Raw genomic sequence first — 19,622 nt, 5'->3', positions numbered from 1 at the left:
TACTGGTAACTTCTGTGTAATAGTCATTAAAGTGGAACGTTTGTGCAACAATCATGAAATGTCAAAATGTCAGAAAAAGCGATTATCTCATACGTATTTCCAAACTGCTCTAAAATGTACGCGTTCGTGCGTATACAAAGCGTCCTGTTTCACAGCAAAACATAGAGAGAAAATACAGTTAAAACAATTTTCCCGCGTTGTTATAATTTTAAAAGCGTTTATCTCGTAGCATTATGAATACTTGATCGTTGCAACGACACACCTCACGCAGCGCTTTTATTATGTTCGATATGAAACCATTCAACACGATCGAGTAATAATTATTACTGGAGATCTCACTTATACCAAGTCATTAATATATAATATCGCCCGGTGATAACGATTCTGAACTAATTGCATCTCCCATATTACATTTCATGTCATTATGTTAAATATTAGTACGGATCAAAACACACAGAAATGCATGCACAAAGTTAAAACCAATGAAACGCAAATGCGTTTTCCCATCATATTCTCGACATTACATATAGCTGAATTTAATCCTTTACACATTCTATATCAAAGTGAATTCAACATGATGGTTTTACGACAGCTTAGCACGTCTTTTGCCAAAGATGTTCCATTCGATGAAATAAATTTAGATTTGAATTCTATACATATATATTAAACAAAAAGAATATTTTTCACACACTCTCTTACGAATCCGAGAGATGTATCCTAAAATTTTAAATAACTTTGAATAAACTGTTACAGAGTGGAAGAAGTATAGTTATAATGTTCTGAGAGAACAATGTATTAGAGCTCCGTTACGTCAAACAATCCTATCAGCTATCATCAGTAAGTTGATGGGTACCACGGTTTTTGCATTCGCGATCGTTGAAAGCGTGAGATCACTCGTGCGGTACACACGACACAGATAATATCTATTCGTCCGAGCGATAGTTTGGCTTAACGCGATACGCGAAGCACAATTGATCCATTGTCATCATTTACCGGCATGACTTTCTTAATGACGAAAAGATGCCTTTACATAAGCTGACAGTTGAATGACACAATCGTGATCGATTCTTTCCAATTTCTTAAACAGTAAAACAATAATCGATAAACAATCTAAACGGTCTAAAACCTTAAATAGCAGTTCTTTTTTTCGATGAAGTCTACCGTGGAAAATGTTATGAAACTAATGCGAGGCGCAAATCAAATTGTCAGTTTAAGTTGTCACAACTTGCAAGAGATCGATATAAATATACGCAATGTCTATTATTTCTGTCCGAAGGATTATATAGATTGAGAAAGTAGGAGCGATATAAAAGATTCAGCGAGATAGATTGAACAGACAAGGAATCGTCGAGATCGATAAGATTAAAGTAATCTTGCACGATGTATTGGAAACTATTCGTGTCATTGCTTCCGCACCTGTTTGTTTGCAACACTTTGGCTAGACCTATCATTTACGAGGACGATGTCGCCGCTGTTGGCTCATTTATTCGCGAGATACGTCAACCGGCGCCGTTAAAAGTCGCTGCGGAAGTAGAGGATTTAATGAGCGTCGGTAACGCACCGAAATCACGAGACACTAAAAAAAGCATGAAAAACCTATCTGGTATGTCCTTAGTACTTTTTACTAGAATATATACGATAATGTTATGCTGAAAATGACGCAATATTTAAAGAAGAAAGTTATGGGAAAATATTAAAAAAGTATTTTATCGGATATTGCTGTATAACAGTTATGACAAAATCGACAAGAACAAAAATATATATCTACAAATTCATTTATTATATTTATACTTTTTTATGCACGTATTATTTTCTTTTATTAATTGTATCTTTCTCTATCTCTGAAATAAATGGATTAACGTTTATTGTCGAATGCTAAATTTCATGAACACGTTAAATGTCTTGTTAAGCGTAACAAGGACAGACAACAATGCGGTTTTAGGCAAATCAGACGAGGGTGGTTACTACAGAACCTACGGAAGCGATGCGGAGGGCGAGAAGGGTTACTTGAAGGAAACCTACGGTAAAGGTGATCAAGGCTACAAGACTCTCGACACCTTCCACAAACAAGACGGCGACAAATACGAATTTGAAACGCAAACCAGCTACGGCAAAGATTTCACTGACAATAATAGTGGGAAACATCAAAAACAGAAAAAGAATCGTGACCATGAGAGCGCAGGTAGAAAAATTGTTAAATTGTAATTATCAATATATATTAATGTTATAATAAGATTTAATAGATTTAAAATTTTAACGCTACAATTCGTTTTATTTATCTTATATAGAATTGTAGAAACTCAACTGTGTTCATAAGCTCTATCTAATCGAATCGTTTCTTCCAATTCGAATTTGAAGTAGCTGCTGCGGATAACGGGAAACTGTTCTTCATAAATTGCGTTTAATACGATATGAAAACTTTTATAGGTACTATGGTCGATACAGACTATATCGGCGGCGACGGTGAAGGAAGCGAATATTCGCATTACACTGGAAGCGACGATGAAGATCATTATAGTGGCCACTACATGGATAAAGCGCCGGAATCTTCAAGTTATGGTCATAGCGAAAATTATTCCTCTGGAGATGGTGACGAGGGATCTTATGAAACACATAGCTCTTATAGCTCCGACAAAGAAAACGAAGAGGATAATTAGTAATTATTAAAGAGATGTATACTATAATTTTATTAAAAATTTTTATTTTTTTGATATTTTATCTAAATTCTAGAATTTTGTTTTGTAATTTTAACCCTGTCCTATTTAATATCTATGTAAAAATGCACACATATTAGCAACATACGTACATTCATGTGTATCCACATAATTAACATATAATTAATTTAAAAAAATGAAAATAACACATAGATGTGCACATGCTTTCTATTATATTAAAAGCGACTATAGTGCCGATGATAAATGTATTATAAAGAATTATACTATATTATTATATAACAATATATAGAGAGCAATATGATGTTTACGATAGCAAAAGTTAATGTTTGATAATTAATAAATTTATCACACATCATCGATGCATGTATAATTTTATTTGTTTGTTACCTTTGAATTTTCCATGCTATGCACACAATTATCAAGTTTCAAGTGGTATTTATTTGACGCGATTATTTCTACACGATTGATTTTTCAACCGCAATTATTTCTATGCGATTGGTCTTTTAATTAAAAAAAATCTTTAATTAAAAGAAGCAATAATTATTTTGTAACAAATTTTATTCAAAAACGTAAATGAAGTATAATACGCTGCCAGGCAAATATATTGATAACGCTAGATTAATATTATAACAGTGTTTCCATTATGAAATTTGCCGTTATGCTTTCGCGTTGGGATCGATCGCGAAAGTATGAGCGTACGCTCAAAATTACCGCCCGGCGAAACTCGTTACATTAGCAATGTCCGTGTATGATCGATTATCAACAGCTAATCCATTTTGGGATATGTTTCGTGTTGTATGCAAATAGTTCGTTCTCACAGTATGGATGGATGCACATCCGTTCGCCAAAACTCATTAAATACTTCATTTCTTCGTCGAAAGCGCATCTCTCGTTAATCTTGTCAATTAAAAAGTGCGTAAAAAGGAGTACGCTCATCTTACGTAGAGTCACTGATTCAATTTAGACGCTAAAGAAATGTAATTCTTTTAATGGAAATATCACGAAAATTTTTGTCACATAAAAGAAATAGATTATAATTTAATCTCACAGTAGCCGACACATGCCACTTATTCTCAATAACATGATTATAGATTTGGCCGTATACGAGACGTTTACTTATTCAAGATAATATATTTAATTTTAGAATAAATTACATTGCACTGACGCGCGCGACATTTATTACTTGCACTATAGTTATATCCCGACTAATTAAATTGCTGTTTAATTCCTCCGCGTGAGTGTACGAGTGCAACTTGGTTACGTTTGTTGCAAAGCTTAATTCTAATTTCAGATTTAATATCATCCGAGAATCAAGAATTTTGCCGTTCGTATCATTGAACTAGAATACGCTTTGTATTTTGTATGAGTTTGCAACTTGTTCATGTCAGTTTTATGTTTTGTTCGGAAAGCAAATAAGTTTCAAATCTGTTCCGCCACAATTATAGATCCAGTTTAATTGTGCGCTTAATGGCAATGGTTCGGAACCGTGTTAGATTACAGATACTGCCACTCGGTTGGCACAAAATAGATACGGCTAATTGTCGACACAGTATAGTTTCAACTGACAGAAGACGATAAAAACGTGAGTGTTCGTTAAAAAGTACTTTTCATCACGCAAGAATCGTATATCTCGTTGTATATATTTAGTTCTAATCATTAACTCTAACACAAGTGTGTAACATTTATGAGCCTGCATTTTGCAATTATTTATAACGAGGGAACTTGCCAGGTGGCTGTCCATCCTCGAGAGGGAAATCGGTCTGTTAATTGCGAGATAATTATTATCAACACTATGTGTGACAAAGAAGGATTGTGTCATCAATTTACTCATTTCATTCAATTTCAGGAACCTGTGCAATTTAGCGTAACAAACATGATTAATAAATATAAAAAACATGTTTAAATTTTAAAAACGTATTTAAATCCCCTAATGTATATAATTATACATTTTTTATATTAATCTTGCGCTGTAATTTAATTAAAAAAATTTAATTGAAAAATTGTATACATTATTATTTTACTTTACATTGAACAAAGCTAAAGAACCATTATTAAAAAAAAATCCAAATTTATGTATATATAACTGACTCGATTTAGTTTTAAAATAATACGTGTACATAATAAAATTTAATATCTCAATCCACAGACATTGATGTACGTAATCTTCTTTCTCTTTTCGTAATTCAATTTCTTTTTCTCTTTTTCTTTTTTCTTACTTTATTAGTATAGTCTATTTAAAAATTTTGTTATATATTTTCATTTTCGCTATTCTCACACATTTTTACATGCAATTAGCGAACAGATCGCGATAACAGATCAGTTGAAAATACAAACTGTTTGCTTGCATAAATGAGTTTAAGAGGCAAACAAAGCGAAGGTGGAGCTCGAATTACAGACTATTACTGTCAGCTCTCTCGCGACTATCACTAGAAAAGCTTGTAGCTTTTGGGGTCTCTTGACCGTAGTATGGTGTGTGTGTGTGTGTGTGTGTGTGTGTGTGTGTATGTGTATGTGTGTGTGTGTGTGTGTGTGTGTAGAGCTACGCCGGATGGCTCCTCCGGGTTTAAATTAGAAAACAATTTCATTAGCAACCCAGAAGCCAGTGAGGTCCTTTTGTTCGTCAGTGTATAGCCTGACGGTTTTATTCAGCATGCAAGAATACGCTATGAGAGAGGAAGAATACGCTACGTGGAGAACGGCGTGAAAAGGATGAAAAGGAAAAAAAAAGAAGGAAAGATGGTGTGAAAGTAAGATTTCAATGTGAGATAGTTTGGTCATCAGATTAAGAGATGGACTAATGATTCCATCAACTAATTGCACATCTCATAAGTTAGCAACGCGGAATTGACAATAATTATTGTTCTTATTTCCTAAATAAGCCTGCTTTTTATTATCTGGTAATTATTAACAAAATTAGAAAAAAACTCGTGCAGTTTTAATAGCTTAATAATGTCTTAAATATTTTAAAATTTCTCTATCTTTCTTATATTTTTGAATTTGTTATTTAATTATTAACATTATTTGCAGGATTAAAAATTATTATAAATAATATAATATTTGTATTTTGTAGCATTAATATTATTACTAATGTAACACTAGTATTAATACTAGTAATATTATGATTAATGTCTGTGAATAGTATCTTAATAAGAATAAGACAAGTTTAATGTGGTAATTGAGTTTTTAATTATGAAAGTTATTCCTAAGAACTTTTCAGATTTTGATCATTACATTACTATTTTTAGCAGAGCGAAAAAGACGCTGAAATGCTTGGAGAGTCAACGAACCATGCTCCGATTTACGACACTCTAGCCTGCTTTACTCTCGTACATAAAGATTTCAATGGCATTTTAGATTCTAATTGAAGCCGCGCCTTCGCGTTCATTGACCAAACGAAGAGGCGGGTGATCTCCAGATGGTCTGGCATTGCCTCGGATCTGCTTACAAAGAGCAATCTTTCCATCTGATCTGAGGTCTACGGTGAATGTCACCTAATCTAATCTCCGTTACGACGATGCCGAGCCGAAATCGAACTTGGCAGAACCCTTAGTTTTTCCTCTATCTAAAAGATCCTTACCGAAACTGGACAATAACCAATTTTTATCTTGATTATGCAGCGCCAACACCGGTAAGAGCCAATCTTCAATCTGGGATGGTTGCCAAATAAGATCATAAAGAATCAAAATCTATCGATTAATATTTCAGACTGAAAATTCGGCTGACACTTTAAATTTGCAATGAAAATCAGCATCATAGATTGCGGTTTTCCAGTTGCAACATTTGTTATCTTAGATATCCTACATTATCACTATCACTAATATTTACGTATTTTGTTTTATGAAATTCTATTACGGGTTAAAGAATTATTTTGTCAGCATAGGATATTATTTATAGATTTTAGATCTTAATAATTATTTTGAAATTTATAGACTTTCTTTCTCCTTTAACATTTTAATTTTATTGAACGTACATAGCGTTTTTTGTTGGCATAGAATCGGTGGAAGATTAAGACTAGGGAGGCTATTATTTCTCCTGGTTTTCAATGGTTTTTCGAGATCATCTAATAAAACCGTCAGGAATGTTGGAACAAATGGGTCAACAGTTAGCGAAACGACCCGCGCAACAAATGCCGAGCGTGATATACGCGTCGCCGACGTCTGTAAAATTCAATAAATTGTTTTTGGCTTATGACGTTATAAATGGTGCTGTGTTTACGAGAAGCGAATTTATGTCGCAGGTAATAGGATTAATGGTAAAATTAGACAGTTTATCGATGAGCCAGTGGGTGCAACGATGCGCGCGTTGTGACAACAAAACTCTCCTATAGTACACAGGGTGACATATGCATATCTGTATTTATACGTCATAACGTTAATTAAAATGATTGCGCGAGCATCTGGTAGGGTACTTAACTTTAAATATCGATTGAGGTCACGTCGTTACGCGAGGTGTTGATCGAACGCGCGCATGTGTCGGATAACGGGATGCCACTTTGATTCAAAATAGATATTTGAACCATCCATGTCAGCTTCAAACTGAGATTTTGCATTTCCTGCATTAATAGCCATTATTTGAAAAAGACAGAGAGATAATCTGTCATATTTAGTATCCTCGTAATTCCATTAATTAATAAGTTTTCGAAGAACTTATACAAAACAAGAGATTTCTCTGCATAAGAAAAGGAAGATAAAATAAAATAAAATTAATCATATTATTTTTAATTAATCAAACTATAAATATCTAAATGTAAATATTGATTACAAATGAGAAAAATATATAAGAATATATCGAATAAAAAAAAATATATCGAAATAATAAAATAATGCGATCTGTTGTGGTCTAGAAATTTCCGTAATATTGTTCCTGCGGCAGACCAATGATCATGGAAAAAGTAATAGTGGAAAGTTCTTCCTGATGTTGAATACAACTTTGTGTTTAAATATTTTGTTTACGTGGTGTATTGAAATAACGATTAATCAAATAACAATTGTTGTCTGAAACATTCGTGTATGTGTGCGTGTGTGTGTGCGTGTGTACTAAAAGCTGCGCGCGTGTGTGTGTTTGTGTGTGATAATTCTAGATATGTAAATTGTATTATTAGAAAAATATTAACTTGTTATGTCAATCAATTATTATGTCATTTCACAGACAAGAAATTGCAATAAGCTGACTCGACGAATAATGGTTTAATATCCGATTGTATCAATATTACGAAAGGCGCGACGAAATATTCTAGTGAAATAAACGCAATGTGCAGCGATGCGAAGAAGTGTGAAACTGTGTCTACCCACCGCACCGGTGTAAACGGAGATTGGCACGAAATTTAGGAATAGTTGTGGTTGTACGGATGAAAGTGGACTTGGCGGAAACAACCGGCCATGGCGGAAGTAGATGGCCGATCAATATTTAAGTGTCAACCATTGTAACATCGACCATCAGTCCGATCGAAACCGGGTGCGATCGAGATGATGCGAGGTACGATCTTATTTTTGCCATTCATAGCAATATGTTCGTTTACGTTATACTCGACGTGTCACGCACGAGAACTGCTTAGTACGGAGTCGCGTATCACTAGGCGTGATGTGCGAGAAAAGGAAAATAATGACCATCATTTAGAGCCGATCGTGGTGTCGTCGCCAATCGCAGAAACAGATGATCTCGAAACGGCAGCAACTAAACATAAGGGTCATCATCATGAATCCAGTGGTGGCCACAAACATGAATCTCATCATTACGAGGACCACGGTGGAAAAGGTGAGAAGGGATACAAGAGCCACCATCATCACGACAAAGGTGACAGTGGTGAACACGATAAGGAACATCATGCCGGTCATCGTGAAGAACATGGTGGCAAAAAGAAAGGTCATCACGACGAGTACGAAAAGTATGGTGAACATCACGAGGGCGAAAAAGGTCACAAGGGTGGCAAGTTTGGTGAAAAGAAAGGCCATAAGAAGGGCCATAAGACGAAAGGTTATCACAACAAGTTTCACAAAGACGAATATCACAAAGAGCATAAGTTTTACGATGATTATCATAAGGGCGGACATCACGAGAAACACGGTGACTTCCATGGTCATCACGAGAAGAAAGAAGGTCATCATAAAAAGGGCGGTCATCATCATTCCGGTTATCACGAGGATCATCATGGTAAAAAGGGTCATCATGACAAAGGTCATCATGACGAGGAGCACAAAGGCCACCATGGCAAACACGGCCATGAGGAGCATCACTCTCATCACGATGCACATGGCAAGAAAGGAGAGCATCAATCCGGAAAAAAATACGGTTATAAGAAAGGGCATTAAAATAAGATCAAGTATTATGGATCAAAAAGTAATAGCTCATTTTATAGTTATGATTTATATCTACTTTAGACAAATATCATTCAATGATATTTTGCGATCGTATATTTTGTATTGTTCTTTATATAATATAAATATGCGCAGATGTATTAACACGCGCAAAGAAATTGTTTGATTGTGAGACTTTCTCTCATTGGTTTTTCTTTCTCTTTTCTTTTAACGCGGCAAATAAGTTTCTCCCCAGCTCATATTTGTCCCAGCAGCTACATTACAGTCAAGACGGCAGCGTGATATTACGCCTTATCGATTCCTCACGATTTATTGCCATCGTTTTTCTTGGCGGCCTTTTACGACTTTCCAACTTAAGTAATTTTGTCATTTCATCTCGCCTTGTGCTTCCGTTTAGTGATAAAGATAACGATAACAATTGCGTAAGAATAAACACATAATTGTATATAATTGAGGTTTTTATTCATTATAATAACTCAGAAAACACATCATCGTTAACGTCACATAATATTACCATCAAACACCAAAAAATAGATCAATTAAATAAAATACTTTTTTTGTAAATAACGTGTGTTTTGTCAGTTTTTTGTAAGCAGCGACAGTTCCACATTGGTCCAAGAAACAGTGAATGAATTAATTGTACAATAAAAATATTTTTCAGTACAATATCTCTATTGCTGGGCAAGAGTAATATATTAGTAATTTCACCAGCATGAATTTTAATGTCACATATAGCACAGATCATTAATGCGCCAATAATTGAGGTTAATCGATTGACCAGCTGATTGAATTGATTACCGGATATTAATGTGCCGCGGGAACGCGCGTTGCAAGTTGACACCGTTAAATTTGTAGGTAAATACCACACATACATGTAGCAATGTTATCTCTTGCAATAGTATGCAACATAATATTACGTCATCAATTATAACATATCAAAATGTAAATATATTTTTGTAATACGATATAATTAATATTATTTGAAAAATAAAGGCAACTTATAACAATATTCAAAAATAATGTATTCCATTTTGCGTTTTTCCTATATTATTAACTTTTTTCAGATCAAAACATGCCATTTTAGAGTCAATTGTCTTTCTAAAAAGTAAATGCTGATGTTTTTACGCAAGTAATTTTTATAAGATTTATCTATCTAGTTAATTTCTCTCTCAATCCTTTGTAATTTTTATTTCCATTATATTGCCGCATTATGACAATTTAATTAGTCAGTACAAGCACCGTTGAAAACATATACATTGCTTAATGTAAATCATCTCTTGCATACATAACTAGCACTCATTATTTATCGATTAATCAAAGTAGACTTTAGAAATTGTACAAATACATCTTTGTGCATATAATTTATAAACCAGTTAATTCTATTTACGAGTATTAAAAGTACTGAATTTTTATATAAATATACACAATTAGTATCTTTATTAAATAAAATCTTTGAAAAAATAAAAAGACTGTTTAAAATTAACAAATACAGGAAAATAAAATTGCTCAATCTATTTTCATCTGTATCTCTCTGCTTGATGTTTCACATAAATAAATTAAGAACACTCACTATAAGTGGGTGCTGTTAATAACGTAAAGCTTTGATTACGGACAAACTTAATTATATCTTGGTTTTTAGCACGATACAATAAATACGCCAACAAGATGAGCTTAATCCAAATATTTAATCTAGCAGCTTATGTTGTCAAAGGATTTCTTGCGCGGCCGCATGATGCAATTTTCATTATACGACTGTAGCGCGCAAGTCATTTATTATTCGAGAGGTTGCTTCGGCTTCGTGAAAATTTTATTAAAGGTACCTTGAATTCAGGACGGAGCTCATTTAGCTAGTTTTCGACAACAATATATTAAATAACTCTTGTATTTTTCATTATATTTACTTTTTCATAGAAATAACTTATCTTTAGTCTGCTGTACTTGACATATAATTAGTTTAAAGAAATGCAACGCAAATGATTCAAGTATATTTTATTTTGCAAAAAGCAAAAGACAATGTGAAAAAATTCTTTTATTTTGTCTCTAGTCTGAAAACTCGCGGAAGTGCAATGCAAATGTCACGTGTTTGTGAGCCTCTCATTAATTTAGTCGAATAGCGTGATTATTCTGCTTCCATGAAAGCACGCAGAATCACAGAACAACGCGGTCGTGCGTACTTCTTACGCGCGTTTCATGTTTCTCCTTTTTTATTGTGCAACTACTTCAATTACATTAATTAAACTACCCACACATGCATTACCAGCCGAAACAATGGTGGACCCTTTCGTCGGCTGTCGGAATTGTCACGTGGTAGAGCATTTCAAGTAGGTTCGTCGCCGCGCGTATGCAATCTCCGGCGGAGAATAGCCTTGCACGATTCTGAACACCCGCTGCATCGTACGTGGCAGTAAAGAAGTGCATAAAGGTCCGTTAATCCGCGTCCGGGATGCCGGAATTCAATTCGGATGGACGTCATGGAAATGACAAGCTCATTCGCTACAGTGAGATCGTTAATCAAATCTGTGGCAGGGTGAATACGATAGTAGATCCTATATAATCTCGTTTCGTATCTGCTTTTTATAATATATCAGCGTATACACATTTAAGAGATAAACAGCAGTCTCAGTCCAGTATCGAAATCTTTTAAAGCTGGAAATATTTTCAGATTCAATATTATAGATTCAGATCTCGTTTCAATCAATTTTTCAAAAATGGAACATCATACAAAGTTAGCAAAATAATTTTTATTACTAAAAGGCACCCAAAGTAATCATTTGTGATAGTTTCATTTTTTGGAACAAACCGGAAGTAGGTGTAATTGCAGTCAACATTTGAAATTTCAAATAGAAACATGAATCAAGTGGGGTATCGTTGGATAGAGCTTTGTGAAAAAAAATAACTTTTACTAAAACTTAATTCAATTATCTCTTTCAAGTTTCGAGAAAAAAAGCATTTGTAAATTATTGCAGGCAGCCATATATTTAAACGTTTTTTTCTCGAAATTTGTTATATCTACTTTCAATTTATTCCAAAAAATCGAACCATCATCAATTATTATTGTAGGTGCCCTTTAGTAATAAAAATTTTTTTCCTAACTTCCTGTCACATTCCATTTTTGAGAAAAACATTTGGGACGAATGCTCTAAATTACCCTATATATGCTTATTACAATTATAATTTACTTTTTTATTACTCTTTAATCAATTTACGTTTATAAGATAATGAGCGTGAGAACTGTAGTATATTCTCGGAAGAATTCATTAAATGGAATATATAATACGTGATACCAAGAGAATACGCTTTATTTACCACTATTCGATAACGCGTTATACCCAACGGCGAATTTAATGCTGCTTATTAATATCGGAATTTGATAAATAGCTGAAATATAGGAATTTTTATTAACAACAAAGATTTCAGGCATGTTGGTAATTTACGATATTCATAATTTGCATCGCTCAATATATATCCATTTAACTGTGAAAAAACTGTAGATTTTTGACACTTTACTAATCACTTATTTACATTTATATGAAAATATCATCAGACAATATAACGTGTATGTCACATACATTATAATTAATAAAATGTTAATATTTTTGCTGCATTAATAATTTTTACAGAGTTTCATATTATTATACGTTAAAGAAATATAGCAGATTTAAGTACAAGTTTTTTGAATCTTATAAATGTAAATGTTTGCTTCGGTATATTAGATTCTAATACTAGATATCTATCCATTTTTTCTACTAGTTGTTTAAAATTATATAAACAAATTACGCGATATTGATTAAACTTTCTCTACCAATTTTCGATAGACTGAATTGACTTATAATAAAAAGTTATATTGAAACAATATTGTTTTTAATATATAAATTAAAACCAAATATAAAAAGTTAAAATAATTACTTTTATTACAGTAGAGAGCTATAAAAGTTTTCATTTTTATAATCTGATTCAGATTCATACATTATTAACTTTCCCTAACCAGCGGAATGTAGTTTTATACATATATCATATATTTTATATTTTTATATAAATTTTTTAATGATTTTATAGGTTTTACTATTTTAAGTTTAACAAAGATGAGAAAAATGTAGCGTTTTCATATTTAATTAAATTCTTTTAAGATATTTTTCTCCTCACATATATGTAAATTTCATATAAAAGTCTATAACTAAACTGAAAGATATTAAACTGTCAAAGTATTTTCCAATACGTTAGAAGTAAGTATAATATAATTATCACTTGATATGCTCTTTGCATTGCATTTGTATTTTTATCAAAAATAATAATTTTCCAAACAATTATATTTGGAAAAAATTCTGATTAATATGGATCTTAAGTAATATTTAATTCCTGAATTTAAAAATATTAAAAAATATATAATATTTTAAGCTTTAATAATAAACATGTATATGTAAAATATATGTATATTAAACATTTTTAATACAAACTATATGCGTAAATTATTGAAGCAAATGAAAAATACGATTCATATTTACTGTGCTTGCAAAAAAACATACTTTTAGCACACATACATGACGACAATATTATATGTTTTAATACAAGAAATTGTAATATATCTTTATGTAAATGTCACATAAGACTATTCTGGGCTATGGACATATATGGGACTTATTATTAGAGAAAATAATACGATTAATCATGTTGTTGTAGACATTTTAATTTTTTAATAACGAAATAAATTTATATCATTTGGTATCCTAAACACAATTAAGAAAAAAAACAAAGAACAAACGATATAAAAATTTATTCTGTTTACATTGCATTAAATTGTTAAGTTTTGCATGATTAATGATGATGACCGTGATGACCACTCGAAAAACCATGCTTTTTACCACCATGATGCTCGCTCTTCTTCCCGTAATCTTCATGATGATGATGGTGTTCTTCGTGACCATGTTTACCATGGTGACCATGGTGATCCTCATCGAAATGCCCTTTATTATGGTGACCTTTTTTACCGTGATGATCTTCATGATGACCGGAATGATGATGCCCACCCTTCTTATGATGGCCTTCCTTCCCGTGGTGATGTTCGTGATGATCACCATGTTTCTCATGGTGACCACCTTTGTGATAATCATCGTAGAATTTGTGTTCTTTGTGAAATTCATCTTTATGTGCTTTATGATGATAACCGTGAGTTTTCTCGCCCTTTTTATGACCTTTTCCATGGCCAAATTTCGATTCTTTATGACCATGTTCGTGTTCATGATGACTACCGTGCTCATCATGTTCATCGTGATGACCTTTCTTGTGTCCGCCATGTTCGTCATGATGGCCTTCGTGATGTTCTTTGCCATGATGACCATGTTCTCCCTCTTCGTGATGATGATGGCCTTTATGGCCCTTGTGGCCTTTTTCACCATGTTCTCCATGATGATGAGAATGATGTTCGTGACCTCCGCCGTGCTCGTGATGATGACCATGATGGTGAGTACCGGCTACTTCTAAATCTCTTATACTTCGGACATCTCGCGCCGAAGATACGGCAATGATCATGCATATCACAGCCGCTACCAAGAGCAAGCATGGGCTGATATATTTAGCCATGTTGGTTCTCTTGTAGAACCAACGAGTATAATTGACTGACCAACAATCTTTAAAGCAAAGCTTATATACCTGTGGTTCCACCAACTCTTTGTACGTAATCGCTTTCGTTCCTTAGCTCTTGTTTAATCTCTCTCATAATACTGAACTCGTATTTCGTAAAACATTTGTTCTATACTGTTGCTTAAATGTGTTGTTAGTTGTAGAGAATTGTTGTCAATCGTAGATTACTTAAGAGAACGAAATGGTATTACTGTTTATGTTTTTACTGTTAGTAAAAGAAAAAAAAAGAAAATGTAATATATGTAAAAAATATGTAAAATATATGTGTAATCATGTGTAGATACATATAAAGCCTATATTAAACCTTTTTGAAAATTACATATTAAATAATATTGAATAATATTAAACAAATTGCAATGCATATAAAATACACATACATGTGTAAGTTAAAGGAATATAAATACATAATAATTTAAAAGAATATAATTTTGTTATAAATGTGCCAATATCATCAGAAATATTGGCAAAACTTTAATAAAATAAATGCTTTGAGCACAAATGTTTAGATAAAATAGGTTAATCCAGATTTTATCAACAAATAAATCCGTCAGTTTAACGGTTAACGATAAATAAAACGAGATGGATAATATAAATCAGGATAATTTACTGACTTTTATTGCTGAATTTATCTATTCTATGAATCAAAGCGGGTTTTTTATAATATTATTCTCTGACACTCAATGATAATGCTTAGTTATGTATTATATCCTTGTATTTTTCTTCACGGGAAATATATTAATTGTATAAATTTCCATCAGTTATAGAAATAAATTAAAGCTGTTGAAAATCAGTATGCTGCGGTTTGGTGAAACAACAAAAACGCTTTATTTAAGCTACATAGTTTGGTAAGCAGGACAATCGATTTCAATTATATTACATAATGATCCGAGCGATAGTCGCGGGTTCACTGAAATCCGCATTACAATTTAAACAGGTTAAGGAAACGTTGCTTTCGCAACGACGTAATGAGCCACGATAGAACCTGCCCTCATATCGATTATCCTGCGATCAATATATAATCTGAGCGAGGCGAGCGATTTAATCATATCTACTGATCACAGCGACGAAGTTAAACATCTTTCGTTGATATTGCATTATACGAGGATAAATACGGCACGATGAGTAGATTGGCGGCGATTTGCCTGCTGGCAACGTGTATCGCCTCTCATTGCGTGACCACTGCACGTGAAATACCGAGGGCTCATTACGACGACCTGCAGGTAGCCGCTACTCACCATCATGAGAGTGGACATGGAGAAGAGCATCATTCCGATCATCATCACAAACATGGTGGAAAAGGCGACAAAGGATACAAGTCGCATCATCATCATGAGAAAGGGGAAAAGGGACATCATGACAAAGAGGGCCATTCCGGACATTATCACGAAGAGGATGGCCATAAGAAGCATCATCATCACGATGACGGCTATTACGGCGAACATCACAAGGGCGAGAAAGGTGAGAAGGGTCATAAATTCCATGAGAAAGGACATTACGGTAAGGGCCACAGTACGAAGGGACATCACGAGGTCCACAAACTCGACGAATTTAAGAAAGATAAGAAATTCTTCGACGAACATCATGATCATGGTCATCATGATGAACACGGTGGCCATCATCATGAACACGGACATAAAAAGGGTGGTCACTTTAAAAAAGGACACCATGATCATCATCATCATGAGGACCATTATGGCAAGAAAGGTCATCATGAAAAAGGACATCATCATCACGATCATAAAGGTCATAAAAGCCATGACGATCACGAAGAGCATCATCATCATCATTCTCATCATGGCAAGAAGGGCGGCCATGAAGATCACAAGCATTGGGGATTCAAAAAAGGACATTAATATAAATATAACAATCATTATTTCGCTCCTATTGCTTGTTGAGTTGCGTTTGTCACGCTGCATTAATTGTACGTTTCGACGAGCAAAATAAATTTTTCTAACAGATTTTATCACACTTTATTTATACATTCTTTCATACTATATCGTGACGTTATGTCAATTAACAGCGATTAATTGCGAAATATCACATGCATTTATTAAATCATCATTTTTTTTTACGCTGCCATATATTTTCAAGAATATACAGTAGCTTGTATTAATCAGACCCTTATAACACTATAAATGTACATTGGACGTAAAATGAAATTTGAATTATTTGCACACCGCGACCGTAACGCGTGTCGCGAAATCGGTAACTGTCGTAATAATTTAGTGAAGTTTTATGTTTTGTGCTGCATCAGTCACGCTTCTGCGGTGTAGCAGCTGTCACAAGAAAATATGGTCTCTCGTTACATACTATTTCCATAAAACCATAATATTAGGCAGTTATCGCATTCGGTGATGTAATTGACACAGTTTTGTATTTATTTTATTAAGCGTTCCTTCAAAATTATCTAACTTTAATATGAATAATCTAATTTAAATTAAAATGATCTCAATTATGTATCTTATAATTTTATTATGCAAAAAACATTTTACAAATTAATACTATAAGTTTTATAATTATTTAGCCCCAAAATTTATTTCTTAATTATATTTGCATTGTTTATTTTTTAATCATAAAATATAATTATGTTATAAACGATTATTCAATCGATACTGTCAATATTTCTTTAATACGATATGGATTGAAAACCTATCTCATGAAAATGTTCGATTATAAATTCTTTTATATTTTATTGTCTCTTATAAACTATAATCAATATATAAAGCAGTAATAGATAAATTACATTAGCCTTAAATATTTTACAATATTAATTAATAATATTAATTACTTTTTTCATACCTATGCTTTTTAATTAAATGCGTGTCTGCATCGGAGCCATAATTTTCATAATTATTATGAAAAGAATTATCACCTTTTTCCTTATTATAACTCTTATCGCGATTATGTATATGCTCTTTATCACGAAAAGCTTTCTTTCCACTATTTTGATAATCAAATTCGGATTCATGATGTCCGCCTTTTTTAAAATTACCCTCGGCAGCATTATGATTTTCGTCAGTAACAAGATGCTTGTCGAAATAACCTTTTTTGTGGTTTTCATCATAGAAATCAGTATGTTTTTTATATTCATCCTTGTGGTAAACTTTATGAAAGCCCGTGGTTTTTTGACCCTTTTTGTGGTACGATGTTTGCCCATAGCTGCTACCTTTCTCACCATTCTCAGTCTCATCGTAGCGTCCATAATTTCCGGCTACCTCGCTGTACCCTTTTTTGTTCTCACTTTCAATATCATAATGTTCTGAAAGATCCAGCAAAAAATAACATTTCGCTTTGCAGTATATATATATATGTATATATATATACATATATATATATATGCAGAAAAAATATAAATATCTAAACCTATTAAAAAAAATCAATAAACGTTTAAAAAAATAAACAGAAATTTACCTTGTTCCCTGTTTTTATCATGCTGCTCGCGTTCACCCACGTCAAATTCAATTTGTTTGTTGTACCCTTTGTCACCTTTTTCTCCACGCGCAAATTTCTGCGCGGCAGAATACTTTTCGCCGAGTTCGAGTAAAACGTCGATATCTGGCCGAGGGTTGTCGAGACCGTGAGAAGGATGAGTTGCTATAAAATCAACTGCTTTCTCGTGATTTTCCTTCACGTGATCTTTATCATCTTCTTCATCACCATCATTACTCTCATTGTCGTCATAATAATCTTTTTCATCTTCCTCATTCTCTTTATTATCGCTTCTATTAACAATATCCGCATCCGTTTTGTCTGATTTAAATACGCCCGGTGTATAATAGGGCGTTCGAGCAGCCAGCTTAGGCGGTTTAAGCGGTTGCGCGTATTTCGCTAATTGGCCCGTCCCATAATTAATGAATCCGTCGCGTGGGTAAGGCTGGCGCGACACGTATGGTACAATTTCGCGCTTTGCAGTTGCATATGCGAGCAGAACGGGTTCGTGCAACGATGCAGTTTCAGAAACGGCGGGCGCAACAGGTGCAGAACTACCGACGACGTAATGTACCGACGTCGGTGCATGGTAGTAACGTCCACTTCCGTGATTGGTGTATCGCATGTATGAGACCGGAAGGTCCGTTTGCTGATTGTACGCATATCCGCCTGCTGAGGTCTCGAGATCGGCCATTCTCATCTTAGAGACCATCATGTGTGCCGTCCCCGCCGGTGATGCACTATTGCCACACACACCGGCCAACAGAATTACTAAATTCGCGATCATGGCAGGCTCGTCCTCGTAAACAATACGCCGGATAATAATCGCTATTATCGTCTCGTGCTTGAATTGTCCGGTACTGTATCCGCTTATCCACGTTATCGTCTTATATACACACGTTAGAAGGACGTTTTCCTTGTATCACGTAAGTCACACACTTTAGCGTCATCGAGCATTTTAAGGTCGTGTCGATGCTTCAAGTACATGGCATGTTATTAACGGTATATTTCTTTCTCCTATATTAGCCAAGAGCCTTCGATTTGCGTAATTATTCAGGGAAGGGTATTTTATCAATTAATCCATTCACGGGAAATATCCACACAATTAAAATCGAGGAATTTAAATTTTAGTTGAAGAAAATGAAATTTAAATGCTAAGTCATTCATTCGTTAAAGAAAGCAATTAATTTTTTATAAGTTTTAACGAATACTTAACACTTATTTCTCAAGTTTCTGCTCTCTAAAATTCCAATCTAATCCCGCGAGTTTGTTTTGCATCGCTGATTAGCTAGTACTGTAAACTGTCACTGTGATCTTGAATTGTTATACGCTACGCTAGATACGCTGAGGCCATGTGAAATCGACAGTGATATCAGGTTCGGCCGAGTGATTGTCACGCGATATAAAAGAGCTGGTATTATTGAGCGGTCATTACAGTGTATGCCAGCGCGTTTACATGATTCGTATTACGTCAAAAATTTCTCCGTCCGATACCAAATCTATTTATCCAAGTATACATATAATTTGAATTTAAATTGTATAAAATTAGACAAACAAATCAACAAAA

The 19,622-nt window shown here is 33.7% G+C and overlaps 5 protein-coding genes across 5 annotated transcripts; 3 read left to right on the top strand and 2 right to left on the bottom strand.

The window, feature by feature from the left end:
• The first annotated feature begins 1,380 nt into the window (after window positions 1-1,380).
• On the top strand, window positions 1,381-2,657 carry LOC140669303 (uncharacterized). The gene is made up of 3 exons (XM_072899016.1): window positions 1,381-1,603; window positions 1,943-2,182; window positions 2,428-2,657. Exons 1-3 carry the CDS (start codon window positions 1,381-1,383, stop codon window positions 2,655-2,657), a joined length of 693 nt encoding a protein of 230 aa, XP_072755117.1.
• Window positions 2,658-8,140: 5,483 nt separating this feature from the next.
• LOC140668546 (uncharacterized) lies at window positions 8,141-8,983 on the top strand. Its single transcript, XM_072897651.1, has one exon. The coding sequence runs from the start codon at window positions 8,141-8,143 to the stop codon at window positions 8,981-8,983; it is 843 nt and encodes a 280-aa protein (XP_072753752.1).
• A 4,818-nt stretch (window positions 8,984-13,801) lies between these two features.
• LOC140671809 (uncharacterized) lies at window positions 13,802-14,566 on the bottom strand. The gene has a single exon (XM_072903418.1). The coding sequence runs from the start codon at window positions 14,564-14,566 to the stop codon at window positions 13,802-13,804; it is 765 nt and encodes a 254-aa protein (XP_072759519.1).
• A 1,178-nt stretch (window positions 14,567-15,744) lies between these two features.
• LOC140668550 (uncharacterized) lies at window positions 15,745-16,479 on the top strand. Its single transcript, XM_072897667.1, has one exon. It carries the CDS (start codon window positions 15,745-15,747, stop codon window positions 16,477-16,479), a length of 735 nt encoding a protein of 244 aa, XP_072753768.1.
• A 927-nt stretch (window positions 16,480-17,406) lies between these two features.
• Window positions 17,407-18,894, bottom strand: LOC140669289 (uncharacterized). The gene is made up of 2 exons (XM_072898979.1): window positions 18,038-18,894; window positions 17,407-17,885 (listed from the first exon to the last, which is right to left on the bottom strand). The coding sequence occupies exons 1-2, from the start codon at window positions 18,840-18,842 to the stop codon at window positions 17,407-17,409; spliced, it is 1,284 nt and encodes a 427-aa protein (XP_072755080.1). The 5' UTR covers window positions 18,843-18,894.
• Window positions 18,895-19,622: the final 728 nt, after the last annotated feature.

The sequence above is a fragment of the Anoplolepis gracilipes genome, chromosome 1 (assembly GCF_047496725.1).
Source record: "Anoplolepis gracilipes chromosome 1, ASM4749672v1, whole genome shotgun sequence".
Classification (NCBI taxonomy): Eukaryota; Metazoa; Arthropoda; class Insecta; order Hymenoptera; family Formicidae; genus Anoplolepis; species Anoplolepis gracilipes.
Note: the sequence above shows the minus strand (reverse complement) of the source record. Positions and strands in the feature narration are given on the sequence as shown.